General features: G+C 43.6%; 1 protein-coding gene across 1 annotated transcript in view; it reads right to left on the reverse strand.

Moving 5' to 3' along the window:
* The window catches only part of LOC139260488 (piezo-type mechanosensitive ion channel component 2-like), an 851,737-nt gene that overhangs the window by 537,315 nt on the left and 294,026 nt on the right, over window positions 1–20,396 (reverse strand). Inside the window, exon 3 of the mRNA XM_070877017.1 lies at window positions 12,853–12,978. Coding sequence (XP_070733118.1) covers window positions 12,853–12,978 — 126 coding nt within the window. The remainder of the gene's footprint in view (window positions 1–12,852; window positions 12,979–20,396) is intronic.

The raw sequence follows: 20,396 nt of genomic DNA on the forward strand, positions 1-20,396 counted from the left end.
GTGTGATTGTTTTTTTGTAAAATTTTGGCGATTTGAGAGTTCATTTGCCCCAAGATGAGGTATCGGTGTTTGCTTGGGCAACATAGACAGATTTTTATCACTATCAAATTCCATTCTGGACAATATACCTTTTCACATGTTGTACTCTAAATGTAGAAACTTGTTTTAATAAAATGTTACTGGTGCAAAGGCTGAGGGAGCGCTGCACTGTCGGAGGTGCCGTCATTCAGATGAGACATTAAACCGTCTGCTCTTTCAAGTGGACGTAAGAGATCCCATGGCACTATTTTGAAGAAGAGCAGGGGAGTTATCCCCGGTGTCCTGGACAATATTAATCCCTCAATCAACATAACAAAAAAACAGATTATCTGGTCATTATCACATTACTGTTTATGGGAGCTTGCTTGTGCGCAAATTGGCTGCCGCGTTTCCTACATTACAACAGTGACTGCACTCCAAAAGTTGGCTGTGAAGCACTCTGAGATATCCAGGGGTTGTGAAAGGCGCTATATAAATCCAATGCTTTCTTTTTCTTTCTTTCTCTGCTCTAAGGAGAACAAACCCAGCTTCTTCAGTCTATCCACATAACTGTGATCCCTCATCTGTGGAATCATTCTCGTAAATTTCTTCTGTACCTCTCCAAAGCCTTTTCATTCTTCCTAAAGTCTGGTGCCCAGAATTGAACACAATACTCCAGCTGGGGCTGAACTAATATTTTCTGTACGTTTAGCATAACCGCCTGGTTTTATGCCTCTATTTATAAAGCCCAGGGTGCCATATGTTTTATTAACTGCTCTGTTAACCTGTTTTGCCACCTTCAAAGATTTTTGCACAAACACCCCCAGGTCATTCTCTTCTTGCACCCCCTTTAAAATTGTACCATTTAGCATGTATTGTTTCTCCTTATTCTTCCTACCAAAATATATCACCTCACACTTTTCTGCATTGAATTTCATCTTGCATGTGTCCGCCCATTCCAGCAGCCTGTCTATGTCCCTATCCCTAAAGTCTATCACTATGCTCCTCGCTGTTTGCTACACTTCCAAGTTTTGTGTTAGCTGAAAATTTCAAAATTGTGCCCTACTGGCAAATTTAAAAGGTGTGTAACAAAAAATAGAGTCGTAATATTAGGATACTTTAATTACCCTAATATAGGGCACAAATTTGGCCAGCACAGATTTCTGGCACACTCACCAGAGGTGCGCCGCTTTTGTAGAACTCCAAGGGTGCCAAAAATCTTCGGGCCGAGTTTGGCCGTCCCCAGCCTCTCCTCCATGGTGGCATAGCATGGCAACTGGATTCGGGGGCGGAGCCAGGTTCCGGCGCTGAAAACAGTGCCGCAACCTCTGCACATGCGCGCTAGTGTGTGCGCGCATGCGCAGTAGCCCCTAACCCCCAGAATCTGAGAGTGCGTGATGTAGGCTGTGTGGGAGGGGCCGACACTCGCCGCCCCATCCCGAGCCGAGTGGACTGCTGCACCGACAGGCCGCTGCCTTCCTGCGCTGAGGGCTACAAGAGACAAGTTGGTGGGGGAAGAGTTTTGATCGGGGGGGGAGGGGAAGAGTTTTGATCCGGCTTGTGGGGAGGGGCGGGGGGGGGGGGGGCAGCGGGGGGCATCAAAGATTTTCCGGTACTTTAATATCTAGCTACCTTTACTAAACATATACTCAGTTTAATCAGGCTGATAGCACCTACACCCTGTCCAGTATCGCTGCTTGGGATTAAAAAGAAATATATTGCATTCCTATCATAACACTGTCATTTGGAGGCTACCTGCGCTGATCTCTTAATTCACGGCAGCGTTTTTCAGAACGTACAAAAGTGGCCACTTACTCTGGCCTAACTTAGTTTGAAGTAAGTTTTAGCTGGCTAAACTTGCTTAAATGGCCAAAACAGGCGTAAATAGCTGGTAACACCCCCTTTTGAAAAAAAAAACTGAACTAAAAAAAAACCTAACTAATTCACTTACACTGGAGCAACTTAAATGGGGAGAATTGCGATTTTTAAGTTATGTCCAAAAAAATCTAGTTGCTTCAAAAAAAACAGAGCAACTCCTGGGCAAACTTGGGCCCTATAGACTGGGAAAAACATAGTGCTAAGGGTAGCAAAGGAGAAGAATTTCTGATATGTGTAGAGAAGACATTTCTCTATCAATATGTTTCCAGTCAAACAAGAAAGGAAGCAGTGTTGGATCTGTTTCTGGGAAATGAAGCAGGACAAATGAAGTGTGTTACCGTAGGAGATCATCTAGTTAACAGTGACCACAATATAATCTGGTTTAGAGTAATTATGGAAAGAGACCAGAAAATATCAAAGGAAAAAGTGCTGAACTGGGGAAGAGATAATTTCAGTGATTTAAGAACAGACCTTGCACCGGTAGATTGGAAAAAGGCAATTGCAGGGTAAAGCAGTCATCATCATCTTAGGCAGTCCCTCAGAATCGAGGAAGACTTGCTTCCACTCCCAAAGTGAGCTCTTTGATGGCTGAACAGTCCGATACGAGAGCCACAGACCCTGTTACAGGTGGGCCAGATGTTCGTCGGGGGAGGGGGTCGGTAGGGCTGGTTTGCTGTGCGCTCCTTCCGCTGCCTGCGCTTGGCCTCTTCATGCACTTTGCGTTGAGACTCGAAGAGCTCAACACTCTCCCGGATGGACTTTCGCCACCTCGGGCGGTCTGCGGCCAGGGTCTCCCAGGTGTCAGTGGTGATGTCGCACTTTACCAGGGAGGCTTTGAGGGTGTCCTTGTAACGTTTCTGCTGTCCTCCTTTGGCTCATTTACTCGGTAAAGCAGTAATGGAGCAATGGAAGGCATTCAGAGAAGAAATACTTCAGGTACAACTAGGCATGTTCCTTTGAAGGGACAAGATAGAGAGCATCCAAAGCTAATGCACCCTGGATAACGAAGGAAATAAAAGTTAAAATCAGAAAAAGGAGGCTTATGACAAATGTCAGGAACAAGAATCAGTTAATAACCAAGAAGATTATGGAAAGTACAGGGGAGATTGAAAAAGTTAATACAGGAAGCAAAAGGAGGATATGAGTAAAGATTAGCAAACAACATAAAATTTTACACTAAAACATTTTATAAACATATAACGTGTTAAGTGGTTAGCTAGGGAAAAAGTTGGGCCTATTAAGACCCAAATGGAAATCTTCATGTAGAGGCAGAGAACATGGCTAAAGTGTTAAATGAATACTTTGTATCTGTCTTCACTAAGGAAGTGAATGATGTGAAGGTTACACTAAAAGAGAAGAGGGAAATTATGATAGGATAGTAATAGATAGAGAAGTTTGTTTATAGATAGAGGCATAGAATATAAAAGCAAAGAACATAACTTAAGAACATAAGAAATAGGAGCAGTAGGCCATACGGCCCCTCGAGCCTGCTCCGCCGTTCAATAAGTTCTTCGACCTTAACTCCACTTTCCTGCACTATTCCCATATCTCTTGATTCCCTTAATATCCAAAAATCTATCAATCTCTGTCGTAAATATAATCAACATCTGAGCCTCCACAGCCCTCCGGGATAGAGAATTCCAAAGATTCACCACCCTCTGAGTGAAGAAATTTCTCCTCATCTCAGTCCTAAATGGCCAACCCCTTATTCTGAGATGATGATCCCTGGTTCTTGATTCCCCAGCCAGGGGAAACATCTAATCAAGCCCTGTAAGAATTTTGTTTGTTTCAATGAGATCACTTCTCATTCTTCTAAATTCTAGAGAATATAGGCCGAGAGATCATGCTGGAACTTTATAAATCATCAGTTAAGAGGTGACGAAATAAAGTTTTTCAAGATGATGAGAGTAGATACAGAGAAATTATTCCCTCTGGTGGGTGATTCAATAACTAGAGGTCATAGATTTAAAATCATTGGCAAATGATCTAGAAGGGAGATGAGGAGGAATTTATTCCACTCAGGAGATTGTCGGGATCTGGAATGCTCTCTGAAAAGGTGGTGGAAGATGATTCCATAAATAATTTTGCAAGGGGATTGGACAGGTCCTTGAGGATGAGGAAGTTACAGGGTTACAGACAAAAAGCGGGGACGTGGGACTAAGTACGACTGCTCTTTCAAAGAGCCAGCACTGGCCCGACAGGCTCAATGGTCTCCTTCTGTGCTGTACATTTCTATGATTCTATGATAAGTTATGATGGGTGAATGTGTGCCACCCCTGTGCTTCAGTTTGTGATCTTTATAATCATTATAATGACAAGTAATAAGGGCAAAAATGTTACAGCTTTGCATTTAGACAAATTGTTACATTGGACCAGAGTGGCTACCTTCCTTTACCACAACATTTTCAAATAGACATTAAAACTTTTGAAAAACAGTCTACCCTCCATCTTCATGGAAGTTAATGCTCCTAGATTTGATTCTATCTAGAAAATAACTGAACCAGTCTGATGTCAAGTTGGGTTTTGATTTCCATGCTATGGATATTGGGCATGGCTGTGAGAGACATTTAGCTGTTGGCTGGGTAATAAAATCACCTTACATATTTTGGTAAAAATCTGTTAGTTCCCCTTCATGTCCCAGTACACAGATACCATGCCAATGAAGAATGCATAAACCCAGAACATTGTTTAATCTATGATATTGCACCTGCACCTCCTCCTACGCAAGAAAATGGTAGAAGGTATAGAACCTATATGATATGTAAATCAGTGCATGCATTCCATTAAAGCCTCCAACACAATATAGGTTCGAAATTACATTAACAATGATGCATAAATATTTCTCATAACTACGCATTGAGTCATCCCTTTACTTTTATCAGCTTATGTCTGGCGCCCTGAGAGGCCATAATTACATTTTCCTAAAAACGTACCTTAAGATACATGGGTAACTTCAATTTTCATATTTTGATTACAAGCAGTTTAAGATCAATGCTTAATTCTATCAGCTAAGTAACCTGTCAATTCCAAAAATGTTCAGCCTTGGGATCACCCTTAATTTCTGTCCGTAGCCATTCAAGTGGCTGGTGGAAAGCCCCGTGTGATTGAGACCTTCTGGCAGCCAACGTGGATTGACAGCCAGGAGGTTCCCGATTTCGAGTGAAAAAGTGCCGGGGGGGACAAACCCAGCAGGTTGACCGTATCACCCTACCCGCCCCCCTCTTCCACCACCCACCCGTGGCACCATCAACAGGCCAGGTTGACCCCCACAGACATACCCCAGACATCCCAGGACTGCGTGATCTCGATCTCCATTCCTTGCGACCATAAAACGCTCAGCTCCCACTTTCAGGAGCCAGGACATTCGGCCCATAAATCTTCAAGCATTGTTATTCTGTCTTGTGTGTTATGAGCTAGAGCTATTTAAAGCCATTTAATTTCAGGTCTTTGATCTGATGAAGATTGACCAAAATATGTAACATCTTCTATGGCCCCTTGTTCTATTGCTCATGCTGAGGAAGGTGTCTTGTGCCATTCGTGTGGCTTTTATCCCTATATTTTGTTGTATTCTATTGCAGATTATGCAGCTCATCAAGCCTTCATGCTAGATGACCAACTTTAGTTCAGAATAATTTCCACATTTCACAGCACAATGACGAGACTGTTAATACCAGTACTGATTTCTACAGCAAATTGACATTGGAATTTCATCTTGTAAATGGTGGCACTGAAAACAATGCCAGTATTTATACTGAGCTACAAAACACAGAAATGTTTGATTCCAATTCTTCAATCTCAGTGTTTTTCAGTCAGAAGATTACATAGAATACACTGTAAAGAAAAAAGCCATTCAAACCAACAGATCCATGCTGTAATGTATTTGCTTCATGGGTTCTTTGCTTAAGAATTCACACTGCTATTAAGAACTAATTGGTTTATTAATCAAGGTTTAACAATCATACAGCACATTACCAGTTTATTCACTAGGCTCACAACTGCATACCTCATCATGGAAGACCTAGACCCAACTGACTGGAGTTTTATTGAGTCTTGCGAACACCATGTAACTGGCTAAGCCACTCACAATGCAACAGCTCTACAACTCTTTTGTTGTAAACAAAATTAAACAGTTAAATCAAGTACCCCCTGATTAAACGAAGGCAACAGCTCTACAGACCTGTGAGCATACTCACAGGTACATACATTACACTTGCCAATGTTTATGCTCCACACGAAGCCTCCTCCCAGCCCTCGTCATCTAACCCTATCAGCATAACCTTCTATTCCTTCCACCTTCATATGGATTCCCACTTGGGCAGTGGAAAAACGGATTTGCCTCCTATGCATAGAACATGCCTGATTTTTAATTCCATTGAAGTCAATGAAAATAAAAAATGGATCATGTCTATCAGGGGTGGCAGATCTGCTCTGCCAATTTACCGTCCAGGTGGTGAAGGTGAAAATTATCCACCTAAATTTTTAATTGATTTGATCAATAGAAATATATAAATTAATATGCATTTCAAATATGTGCAGTAAGCCACATTATGCAACATTCATAAGAATATAATAACATAAAAAATAGGAGCAGGGGTAGGCCATTTGGCCCCTCGAGCTTGCACTGCCATTCAATAAGATCATGGCTGATCTGATCATGGACTCAGCTCCACTGCCCTTCACATTCCCCATAACCCTTTACTCCCTTTTCGCTCAAAAATCTGTCGATTTCCACCTTAAATATATTCAATGACCCAGCCTCCACAACTCTCTGGGGCACAGAATTCCATAGATTTACAACCCTCTGAGAGAAGAAACTTCTCCTCATCTCAGTTTTAAATGGGCGGCCCCTTATTCTAAGACTATGTCCCCTATTTTTTGTTTCCCCTATGAGTGGAAATATCCTCTCTGCATCCACCTTGTCGAGCCCCCTCATTATCTTATGTTTCAATAAGATCACCTCTCATTCTTCTGAACTCCAATGTGTATAGGCCCAGCCTACTCAACCTATTCTCATAAGTCAACTCCCTCATTTCTGGAATCAACCTAGTGAACCTTCTTTGACCAACCTCCAATGCAAGTATATCCTTCCTTAAATATGGAGACCAAAACTGTATGCAGTATCCCAGGTGTGGCCTCGCCAATACCCAGTACAGTTGTAGCAGGACTTCTCTGCATTTATACCCTATCTCCCTTGCAATAAAGGCCAACATTCCATTTGCCTTCCTGATTACTTGCTGTACCTGCATACTAACTTTTTATGTTTCATGCACAAGGAACCCTAGGTCTCTCTGTACTGCAGCACTTTGCAATTTTTCACCATTTAAATTATAATTTGCTTTTCTATTATTTCTGCCAAAGTGGATAACCTCACATTTTCCCACATTATACTCCATCTGCCAAATTTTTGCCCACTCACTTAACCTGTCTATGGGCTAGAACCTCCACTTTTTTTGCCTGCTTAACGCCCACTTAATGCCCATTTTACTGCTGAAATGATGTATAACATCCATATATTGCCCATTTTGGCACAAAATGGAAACTGGCGGGCATTTTTCAGAAACTTATTGCCGAGCATTACTTTCCCCATGTGGTTAACGCTGAGAAAAAATATTACTGCCCGTCCACCTTTTTTGGGCGGAATCAGCAGGATGGGCGAATTCAATGGCCATAATATCATCCAGCGTTACTTTCCGCAGGAATTAACGCCAAGATTCAATTTTAACGGCCGGCGACTGTTTTTTGTCGTAAAGAGCATATTTATCCAAACCAGCGGCCATGGAGATCGCCCATCGTCAATTTCACCATCTCGCACACATTTCACCCACAATATCGCTCGCTCAAAAAACCGCTCAAAAAAGTGGAACTAACCAGGATGAATCACAGCATTATGGACCACCATGTTGTGGATCATAAGAACATAAGAATTAGGAACAGGAGTAGGCCATCTAGCCCCTCGAGCCTGCTCCGCCATTCAACAAGATCATGGCTGATCTGGCCGTGGACTCAGCTCCACTTACCCGCCCACTCCCCATAACCCTTAATTCCCTTATTGGTTAAAATTCTATCTATCTGTGACTTGAATACATTCAATGAGCTAGCCTCAACTGCTTCCTTGGGCAAAGAATTCCACAGATTCACAACCCTCTGGGAGAAGAAATTCCTTCTCAACTCGGTTTTAAATTGGCTCCCCCGTATTTTGAGGCTGTGCCCCCTCGTTCTAGTCTCCCCGACCAGTGGAAACAACCTCTCTGCCTCTATCTTGTCTATCCCTTTCATGATTTTAAATGTTTCTATAAGATCATCCCTCATCCTTCTGAACTCCAACGAGTAAAGACCCAGTCTACTCAATCTATCATCATAAGGTAACCCCCTCATCTCCGGAATCAGCCGAATGAATCGTCTCTGTACCCCCTCCAAAGCTAGTATATCCTTCCTTAAGTAAGGTGACCAAAACTGCATGCAGTACTCCAGGTGCGGCCTCACCAATACCCTATACAGTTGCAGAAGGACCTCCCTGCTTTTGTATTCCATCCCTCTTGCAATGAAGGCCAACATTCCATTCGCCTTCCTGATTACCTGTTGCACCTGCAAACTAACTTTTTTTGGGATTCATGCACAAAGAGTTCACGGACTCCCAGGCCGCCTGCAATTTCTGCGGTCTGGAGGAGTCCGTGTTCTATTTTTTTATGGTAGTGCACAAGGTTGCAGCCCCTGTTCCATTATTTGAAGGGGCTGCTCCTGAAATTCTGGCTGCACTTCAGTCCCACTCTCCTGATCTTTGGGCACCCTGTGCGGAGGGGAGCAGGTAGGTCCGAAGGCCTCCTCGTAGGACTGCTCCTGGGCACGGCCAAGGGTGCCATCAGCCGGTCCAGGCAGCGGGCGGTCGAGGGGGTCGTTCAACCTGACTGCCTGCCTCTCTTCCGCTCTTACATCCGGTCCAGGGTGTCCTTGGAGATGGAGCACGCGGTGTCCACCGGTACGCTCGCGGCCTTCCGCGAGAGGTGGGCACCGGAGGGACTGGAGTGCATCATCACGCCCGGCAACCAAATTTTAATTTGATTTTACGTTTTAAAGTTTAATTTGTTTTAATTGCCGGTGCTTTTAGTGTCCCCTTCCCTTTTATAGGGGGCACTGGAAAAATGTGATTTTAGCGCCCAAAAAAAAACCAAAAAAAAAAGAAAAACACAAAAAAAAACCAAAAAAAGGAAAAAAGGGCCTTGTAAATGTCTGGTGTGTCACCCAGGTCGGGTGGCACAGTTTAATGTTTTATGTTTTTGCAGGTGAACTCCAAAAAGAGTTTCATGCACAAGGACCCCCAGGTCCCTCTGCACCGCAGCATGTTGTAATTTCTCCCCATTCAAATAATATTCCCTTTTACTGTTTTTTTTTCCCAAGGTGGATGACCTCACGCTTTCCGACATTGTATTCCATCTGCCAAACCTTAGCCCATTCGCTTAACCTATCTAAATCTCTTTGCAGCCTCTCTATGTCCTCTACACAACCTGCTTTCCCACTAATCTTTGTGTCATCTGCAAATTTTGTTACACTACACTCTGTCCCCTCTTCCAGGTCATCTATGTATATTGTAAACAGTTGTGGTCCCAGCACCGATCTCTGTGGCACACCACTAACCACCGATTTCCAACCCAAAAAGGACCCATTTATCCCGACTCTCTGCTTTCTGTTAGCCAGCCAATTCTCTATCCATGCTAATACATTTCCACTGACTCTGCGTACCTTTATCTTCTGCAGTAACCTTTTGTGAGGCACCTTATCGAATGCCTTTTGAAAATCTAAATATACCACATCCATCGTTACACCTCTATGTCGCATCTCGCGTCCTTTAAAAGGCTACTTTGCTTCAACCTCGGTGGAGTTCGGATGTACTCTGCAGGTCGTTGGAGTTGATGTGAACATCTCTAAAAACATCTTGACTGTTATGTATTGATGTGTGTATCGTCCTGGTACCTTAAATGTAATGAAAGCACAATGCTACACCACAGAGGGCGCTGTGGTGAGAAACCTGGAAGTACCTGCAGCAGGCAATATAAAAGGCTGACCACACACCTGGGAGGCACTCTGGAGCTGAACAATAAAGGACGAAGGTCACAGCAGTTAGATTTACACCAGACCGTGTGGAGTCAGTGATTTGTGTGCTACATACACCACATTGACCACACTGTGACTGATTGGAATTGAAGAGGTGTGTTCATCGGGACATTCCTTGTTTGTGTGCAATCGGTGGAAAAAAGAGAGCTGCTACAATGGGGCCTGTCCTTTCTCACCCTCTCTTGGTGACCAAATACATGCAGCAGACTTGACATCGCCGAAGGAATGCTGCACTGCATTATGTGCCCAATGTACGAAGTGACAGACAGATGAGGGGACCAGACGTTACACCCCCTGCACATACAAGGAGAAGCATTCTAACCTCGACTTACCCGACACCACTTGCCTTCGGAGACAGCGCTTCCCACAAAGAGGTTATCACTGAGGTATGTCAGCTGATAAGGGCAGATCTCCAGCCTGCCAGCACCATCAGAACTGCACTGTCCGTCGAGGTCAAAGTCACCACGGCACTGTCGTTCTATGCCTCGGGTTCTTTTCAGGCCACAGCCGGCAACATTTGCGGACTTTCTCAGCATGCCACACATCGCTGTATTAGACAGGTCACTGACGCCCTGGACGCATGCAGGAGGGACTTGATCAGTTTCCCTATGACCAGGGATGCACTGAGTGAGAGGGCTCCAGGTTTCTCTAGAATTGCAAACTTCCCCAAGGTGCAGGGAGTAATAGACTGCACACATATCGCGATGCGGGCACCTTTTCAAGATGCAGAGGTTTTCAGGAACCACAAGGGATTTCACTCCCTGAATGTCCAGCTGGTTGTCAACCACCAGCAAATTATACTGACAGTGAATGCTCAATTTCCCGGCAGCATCCATGATGCTCACATCCTGCGTGAGAACACTGTATCAGACTTGTTTAACAATCAGCCACAAGGTCAATGCTGGATGCTTGGGGACAAAGGATATGGCCTCGCCAACACTGACTTATGACCCCCCCTGCGTGACACCAACACCGAGGCCAAAAGGCGATACAACGAGAGCCAGAGCAACTCGCAATATCGTGGAGAAAACCATTGGCGTGCTGAAGCAGCGCTTTAGATGCCTGGACCACTCAGGAGGTGAGCTCCAATACCACCCTGAGCAGGTACCACAATTCATGGTGGTGTGCTCCATGTACCACAACTTGGCTATCAGGAGGGGACAAGAATTGCCTGATGAGTCTGACAGTTCTCCTCACCAGAGAAAAGAAGGAGCGTGAGGAGGCAGACGCTGACATCGGGCCAGACAATCAGGCTGATGCTGAAGCCATGCCCCCGCCTCCCTGTAGAGCGCATGAAAGGCCCATGATGGCATGATAGCTGCAAGAGCCTTATGTCAGGAGCTCATCAATGACCGCTTTGCCTGAAAGAATGTTGGTGTTATTTACAAGGCTGACACACTGCTGGGTGTGCAGGTCATACATCAATGGTGGGCATCACCTTGGTAACAGTTAAAGTTTAAGTTGATTGAAGTTAAGTGTGATTATACCTTTTGATGTTAAGGAATCACCAGCGTGTAATGGTGCAGCTATCTGAGCCAATGTGCTGCAAGGATTTGTTAAATAAAAAACATTTAAACCGAACATTACTCTGAAATCATCAGTATTTCTGTAAAAGCCAACCCTTTGCCCCCCCGCCCCCCACCCCCCCCAACCCCCACTTCTCCTCCCACCTCTACCCTTTCCCTTTACCCTCTTGACTCCAAGCCGCCTGGCGAGGAGGTCGTCAGGCGATGCTTCATTGGGGGTGGGGGGAGGAGTGGTGGGTGACGGCCGAACCGCTGCTTGGACGGATACGGGAGAGGATGGTCCCGAGGTGGGAACGTGTTCCGAGCCAGAAGCAAGATGTTGCTGCTGGCTCTAATGTGTGGTTGGCAATGGGGGTGCGTCACCTTGGGGTGCAGTGCACTGCTCCGGGACCACTGGGAGCCCTTTGCCACCAGTGCTCCTGGCTACCAGTTCCAGGGCCTCCTCCATCCCTTCCATGTTATATCTTATTTGTTGGTCAAAAACTCGGTGCCAACTATGTTCTTGGTGATTAGTAGGCTTTTTGCTGCTGGTGAATCTCCCTTGTGCCTCCCACAACAGCCAAACAAGCACAGACCACACCCACACACGCCTTCAGTCCCTCTCAGCTCCCTCTCTCGCTGTCTCCTCTTCTGCACATGTCATGATAACCCTTGACCTCCTGAATCACAGGAATCGAGTGTTGCCATGCCGTTGCTAAGGACAGCCACACTTTACGGCAGAAGGTCAGAAAAATTTAACGCTACGGCCCATTTGATATCGCTCGCGGTAACGCCCATTTTCAAAAATGTAAACTAGGTGTTTTGAGAATGGGCGAGAAGCCGGTGATCTGAAAACCCTTTTTTAATGCCCTCGCCGTAAATAATGCCCATTTTTGGGCGATAATCACAAAAGTGGAGGTTCTATCCCCATATCCCTTTGCAGGTTTTTTGTGTCCTCCTCACAATTTGCTTTCCCACCCATCTTTGTTTCATTAGCAAACTTGGCTACATTACACTCGGTCCCTTCATCCAAGTCATTAATATAGATTGTAAATAGTTGAGGACCCAGCACCGATTCTTGTGGCATCCCACTAGTCACTGTTTGCCAACCGGAAAATGACCCATTTATCCCGACTCTCTGTTTTCTGTTAGTTAGCCAATCCTCTATCCATGCTAATATATTAATTCATTCAACAGTTTTGCTCCTAACTCCAAGTTCTAAACCCAGACCGAGAATCATAGCTCCTTGTTGAATCCTTTTCCTCCACTGTTAAAAAAACAATCATTACCCCCATGGGTAATGTCACAACACCTGGAAAAGAACAGAAATGAATGTACTTACAATTGAAGCCTGGCTTGATTTTTTCAGTAGCCTGTAGACTGTATATTGTAATTTGAAACAAGGCGTGCAGCAGCAGAAAGGTGAGGCTTGAAAAGCACAAGGTTTTCAGTAAGCGGCCTGTGTGTCCTGGAATTTTAAAAAAAATTCAATAATGAGCTCCCAGTAAGAAATTCTAATTAAATCAAATAGCCAGTTAACTGTAATATTGACATTCAATATAGAAGTGTTTTACTTCATATTTCATAGCTTTTCTTTCTGCTAGCTAAAAGGGCCAGACTGTTGTCTGGCTCACGAGCATCTTCATGGGCTACATTTTCCAATGTGAATAATATTCACCATTAGTATCCCCATCGTAATTTGTGTCTGCATATGTAGTGCATTTGGGTTTTTTTCAAAATGAATTTTAGAAGTACAATTATGACTACAGACATAGATGTATGCAAGGGACAGTTTATCCCTCAGTCAAATGTTCCCAAAGACTACTGCTGCAGACTATATGAGGTACAGCGGTGATGTAGAGAAGGTGGGTTTGTTCTCCATAGAGGGGAGATTTAATAGAGGCGTTCAAATTCCTGAAGGTTTTGATAGAGTAAATCAAGAGAATCTGTTTCCACTGACAGGAGGGTCGGTAACCAGAGGACCCAATATTAAGGTATTTGGCAAAAGAACCGGAGGGGAGATAAGGAAACAAAGAAACAAGAGGGCCATTCGGCCCTTCGAGCCAGCATCACCATTCAATAATATCATGGCTGATCATTCACCTCAGTACCCCTTTTCTGCTTTCTCTCCATACCTCTTGATCCCTTTAGCTGTATCTAACTCCCTCTTGAATATATCCAATGAACTGGCAGCAACAACTATCTGCAGTAGAGAATTCCACAGGTTAACAACTCTCTGAGTGAAGAAGTTTCTCCTACTCTCAGTCCGAAATGGCTCACCCTTTATCCTAAGACTATGTCCCCTGGTTCTGGACTTCCCCAACATCGGGAACATTCTTCCTGCATCTAACCTGTCCAGTCCTGTCAGAATTGTATATGTTTCTATGAGATCCCCTCTCATCCTTCTAAACTCCAGTGAATACAGGCCCAGTCGATCCAGTCTCTCCTCCTATGTCAGTCCTGCCATCTCGGGAATCAGTCTGGTGAACCTTCGCTGCACTCCCTCAATAAGAAGAAATTATTTTAGGCAGAAAGTAGTTATGATCTGGAATCTACTGCCTTTACGGGTGGTGGAAGCGGATTCAAAAGTAACTTTCAAAAGTTAATTGGACGTATTTTTGAAAAGGAAAAGAAACTGCAGGGGAAAGAGCAGGGGAGTGGGACTAATTGGATAGCTCTTTCAAAGAGCCGGCACAGGCACGATGGGCTGAATGGCCTCCTTCAGTGCTGTGTGATTCTACGCTTCCATTTCTAAAATTCTAAACCAAGAAATGTGCCATTTGATTTTGGTACAGTTTTTAATAGGGAAAAGTCTGTATCTAACTTCCAAATCAAAATTTAAAAAAAATGTTTGCCTAACATGATAGCACAAGGTGAATGATAGGAAACCAGGATCATGAATTAAAATTCACCGATGAACATATTTGCTTTTCATTTGTAGTTATGAATGTAATAAGCTAAAGAAACAACTTTATCAGAGAAAAAAAACATTTGCCAATTTCTTCTGAGTTATCTGATCTCACTGGGGGCAGAGTTACAGTGCTAAAATTGGCTTCCGTCCCTTAGGCTGTGAGGGTGAGAAGAACTCAAGCTGTCTCTCCTAAAATGCTATCCTATTGGAAAATGTGCATGTAAGTGTGAGTGAATCAGCTGAGGATGGGATTGGATTTCATAGAATCTATAGAAATTTACAGCAGGGAAGGAGGCCATTTCGGCCCATTGTATCCGTGCCAGCGCCAGGTATCTAGCCTAATCCAACTTTCCAGCTCTTGGTCCAGAGCCCTGTAAGTTATGTCACTTCAAATAAATATCCAAGAAGTGAGCGTTTCTGTCTCTACCACACTTTCAGGCAGTGAGTTCCAGACCCCCCCACCCTCTGGGTGAAAAAATTCCCCCTCAAATCCCCTCTAAACCTTCTACCAATTACTTTAAATCTATGCCCACTGGTTGTTGACCCCTCTGCTAAGGGAAATAGGTCCTTTCTATCCAGACCCCTCATAATGTTACACACCTCAATGAAGTCTCCCCTCGGCCTCCTCTGTTCCAAAGAAAACAATCCAGCCTACCCAATCTTTCGTCATAGCAAAAATTCTCCAGTTCAGGCATCATCCTTGTAAATCTCATCTGTACCCTCTCTAGTGCAATTACACCTTTCCTGTAATGTGGTGACCAGAACTGACCTAACCAGTGTTTTATACAGTTTAAGGATAACCTCCCTGCTCTTGTATTCTATGCCTTGGCTAATAAAGGCAATTATTCCATATGCCCTCTGAACCACCTTATCTACCTGGCCTGCTACCTTCAGGGATCTGTGGACCTGCACTCCAAGGTCCCTTTGCTCCTCTACACTTCTCAGTGTACTACCATTTGTTGTGTATTCCCTTGCCTTGTTAGCCCTCCCCAAATGCATTACCTCACACTTCTCAGGATTGAATTCTATTTGCCACTGTTCTGCCCATCTGACCAGTTCATTGATATCTTCCTGCAGTCTACAGCTTTCTTCTTCATTATTAACCACACAGCCTATTTTTGTACTATCTACAAACTTCTTAATCATATCCCCAACATTCAAGTCTAAATCATTGATATATACCACAAAAAGCAAGAGACCTGGTACTGAGCTCTGCGGAACCGCAGTGGAAATAGCCTTCCAGTCACAAAACCACCCATCAACCATTACCCTTTGCTTTCTGCCTCTGAGCCAATTTTGGATCCAACTTGCCACTTTGCCCTGGATCCCATGGGTTTATACTTTCATGACCAGTCTGCCATGTGGGACCTTATCAAAAGCCTTGCTAAAAATCCATAAACACTATATCATACGTACTACCCTCATGGACGAGAGCAAGGACTGTAGGGAGGATGGGGCCATTCAAGTGGGGGGAGTAAAAAGAAATGTGGTAGCAGTAGGAGACAGTATAGTTAGGGGGATAACTACTGTTCTTTGCAGCCGAGAGCAAGAGTCCCGAAGGTTGTGTTGCCTGCCCGGTGCCAGGGTTAAGGACATCTCCTCTGGGCTGAAAAGCAACTTGGAGTGGGAAGGGGAAGATCCAGTTGTCGTGGTCCACATAGGTACCAACAACATAGGTAGAACAAAGAAAGAGGTTCTGCTGAGGGAGTATGAGCAGCTAGGGACTAAATTAAAAAGCAGAACCACAAGTGTAATAATCTCTGGATTACTACCTGAGCCACGAGCAAATTTGCATAGGGTAAATAGGATCAGTGAGATGAACACATGGCTCAAAGATTGGTGTGGGAGGAATGGGTTTCAATACATGGGGCACTGGCACCAGTACTGGGATAGGAGAGAGCTATTCCATCGGGACAGACTTCACTTGAACCAGGCTGGGGCCAGTGTCCTGGTGAATCAAATAATTAGGGCGTAAACTAAATAGTGGGCGGGAGGGATCCGGTGAGCGGAAATTTAAAAAGTTAAAAGAGAAAGGAGAAGGCAAAATTGCAGGGTAGCGATAGGGATAATGATAACCAGAGCGTGCCAGGAAGGGGCAGAGACAAAATTAAAAGCTCTATATCCAAACGCACGAAGCATTCGTAACAAGATAGATGAGTTGATGGCACAAATAGAAATAAATGGGTAAGATCTGATTGCCATTACAGAGGCATGGTTGCAAAGTGACCAAGGCTGGGAACTAAATATTCAGGGGTATTTGCCATTTCGTCAGGATAGGCAGAAAGGAAAAGGAAAAGGAGGTGGGGTAGCTCTGTTAATAAAGGATGAGATCAGTGCAGTAGTGAGAAATGATATTGGCTCGGAAGATCAAGATGTAGAATCAGTTTGGGTGGAGATAAGAAATAATAAGGGAAAGAAGTCATTGGTGGGAGTGGTCTATAGGCCCCCTAACAGTAACCACCCTGTAGCACAGATTGTAAGAATAAAAGTGTTCAGTAATGATAACATTGATTCTGTGTATGTATAAATGTTAAAAAATGAGATTATATGAAAAGACAGTTTTGAAAGATTCAAAATGGAAGCTCACAGACTTCCAGCATGTTCTGTGTGTATATTGTCTTCTGGCTGGACGGAGCTTAAAGATGTGTATTGGAAAGCCATTGACCTAATCAGGGATGGCTGGGCCCTCCAGCAGACACATGAGTGAGGAGAGCCAATAAGGTACTGCCCTGGAACCAAGGTCCAATCCTGAGGCTTTTGGAGGAACAATGGACTTAAGGGATATAAAAACCCAAGCACAGACTGCTCTATCTCTCCTCTCCTGGGCATATGGCAAAACGCCCGCTCAAAGACCAGCCGAAACAGCAGGCCGTGTGTTCAACCAGCCAGCCAGAGGAAAGTGACGTATACCTTTTTATAAATCATTATTGTAACATTGTATCTGTTGTAACTAGTAACTGACAACTGCTGATAAATGTGCATGTGTGTGTGTTTAATAAACTGTTCCGGATTGTTTTAAAAGAATCAGTCTCACTGTCAATTTAATGCCAGAGATTTAGAAATCTTACAAGATTATAAATCAAGAAATAATGGAGGTTTGTAAGAAAGGTACAATAATAATCATGGGCGATCTTAATCTTCCTATTGATTAGACAAATCAAATTGAGGAAGAGTTCATAGAGTGTATGCGGGATGGTTTCTTGGAATAATACATTGTGGAACCAACCAAGGAGCAGACTATTTTTGATCTGTTGATGTGTAACGTGTCTGGATTAATTAATGATCTTATAGTGAAGGATCCTCTTGGGAAGAGTGATCATAGCATTGTAGAATTTCAAATTCAGTTTGAGGGTGAGAAAGCTAGGTCTCAAACTAATGTCCTGAACTTAAATAAAGGTCATTACAAAGGTTTAAAGGCAGAGTTGGTTAAAGTAGACTGGTAAAATATATTAAAGGGAAGATTGTAGAAAAGCAGTGGCAAACATTTCAGGAGATATCTCATAACTCTCAGCAAAGATTTATTCCAGTGAGAAAAAAAAATATTAAGAGAAGGATGAAGCATCCCTGGCTAACTAAGGAAGTAAAGGATGGTATCAAATTGAAAACAAAGGCATAATATGTTGTGAAGGACAGTGGAAGGCCAGAGGATTGGGAAATTTTTAGAAACCAGCAAAGGACGACTAAAAAAATTATAAAGACAGAGAAGATAGCATATGAGAGTAAACTAGCAAGAAATATAAAAAGAGACAGGAAGAGCTTCTACAGGTATATTAAAAAGGAAGTGAGTAGCTAAAATAAACGTTGGTCCCCTGGAGAATGAGACTGGAGAATTAACAATGGAAAACAGGGAAATGACAGAGACTTTGAACAAATATTTTGTATCGGTCTTCACAGTAGAAGACACGAAGAGCATCCCAATTATAATAGATAATCAAAGGGCTATAGGGAGGGAGGAACTTAAGACAATCACTATCACTAGAGATAAAGTACTACGCAAACTAATGGGACTAAAGGTGGACAAGACCCCTGGACCTGATGACTTGCATCCCAGGGTCTTGAAAGAAGTGGCTGAAGAGATAGTGGATGCATTGGTTGTAATCTACCAAAATTCCCTGAATTCTGGAGAGGTCCCAGCGGCCTGGAAAATCGCAAATGTAACGCCCCTATTTAAGAAAGGAGGGAGACAGAAAGCAGGAAACTATAGACCAGTTAACCTAACATCTGTCATTGGGAAAATGCTGGAGTCCATCGTTAAGGAAGTAGTAGCAGGACATTTAGAAAATCATAATGCAGTCAAGCAGAGTCACCATGGTTTTATTTAGGGGAAATCATGTTTGACAAATTTGCTGGAGTTCTTTGAGGATGTAACGAGCAGAGTGGATAAAGGGGAACCAGTTGATGTCAATGTTTTTGGATTTCCAGAAGGCATTCGATAAGATGCCACACAAGAGGATACTGCACATGTAAGAGCTCACGGGGTTGGGGGTAATATATTAGCATGGGATAGAGGATTGGCTAACTAACAGAAAACAGAGAGTCAGGATAAATGGGTCATTTTCAGGTTGGCAAACTGTAACTAGTGGGGTGCCATAGGGATCAGTGCTGGGGCCTCAACTATTTACAATTTATATTAATGACTTGGATGAAGGGACCGAGTGTAACGTAGCCAAATTTGTTGATGATACAAAGATAGGGGGGAAAACAAGTTGTGAGGAGGATGCAAAGAATATACAAAGGGATATAGATAGGCTCAGGGAGTGGGCAGAAATTTGGCAGATGGAGTATAAAGTGGGAAAATGTGAGGTTATCCACTTTGGTAGGAAAAATAAAGAAACAAATTATTATTTAAATGGGGAGTGATTACAAAATGCCGCAGTGCAAGGGTATCTGGGAGTCCTTATACATGAAACGCAAAAAGTTGGTACAGCAAGTAATCAGGAAGGCAAATGAATGTTGGCCTTTATTGCAAGGGGGATGGAGTATAAAGGTAGGGAAGTCCTGTTCCAACTGTACAGGGTATTGGTAAGACCACACCTGGAGTACTGCGTAGTTTTCGTCTCCTTATTAAAGGAAGGATATACTTATATTGGAGGCAGTTCAAAGAATGTTCACGAGGTTGATTTGTAAGATGAAGGGGTTGGCATATGAAGAAAGATTGAGCAGTTTGGGCCTATACTCATTGGAGTTTAGAAGAATGAGAGGTGATATTATTGAAACATATAAGATACTGAGGGGGCTTAACAGGGTAGATGCAGAGAGGATGTTTCCACTCGTGGGGAATCTAGAACTAGTGGGCATAGTTTCAGAATAAGGGGTCGCCCATTTAAAACAGAAATGAGGAGGAATTTCTTCTCCCAGCAGGTCCTGAATCTTTTTTAGATTTCTCTACCCCAGTGAGCTGTGGTGGCTGGATCTTTGAATATAGTTAAGGTGGAGATAGACAGATTTTTGAATGATAAGGGAGTCAAGGGTTATGGGGAGCAGGCGGGGAAGTGGGGTTGAGGCCAGGATCAGATCAGCCATGATCTTATTGAATGGCAGAACAGGCTCGAGGAGTTAAATGGCCTACTCCTGCTCTTATTTCTTATGTTCTTATGTATGTGCTTATGACGCTCCTTGTTACCGCCTCAAAAAATTCAACCAAGTTAGTCAGGCACTATCTTCCCTTAACAAATCCATGCTGACTGTCCTTGATTAATCTGTGCCTTCGAAATTAAGATTTATCCTGTCCCTCAGAATTTTTTCCAATAATTTTCCCACCACCGAGTTTAGGCTGACGAGCCAGTAATTACTCGGTCTATCATTTTCTCCCTTTTCAAACAAGGGTACAATGTTAGCTGTCCTCCGGCATCACACCTGCAGCCAGAGAGGATTGGAAAATGATGGTCAGAGCCTCTGCTATTTCCTCTTTTGCTTCTCTTAACAGCCTGGGATACAATTATCCAGTTTCAAGGCTGTTAAGCCCCTTAATACTT

The sequence above is a fragment of the Pristiophorus japonicus genome, chromosome 1 (assembly GCF_044704955.1).
Source record: "Pristiophorus japonicus isolate sPriJap1 chromosome 1, sPriJap1.hap1, whole genome shotgun sequence".
NCBI lineage: Eukaryota > Metazoa > Chordata > Chondrichthyes > Pristiophoridae > Pristiophorus > Pristiophorus japonicus.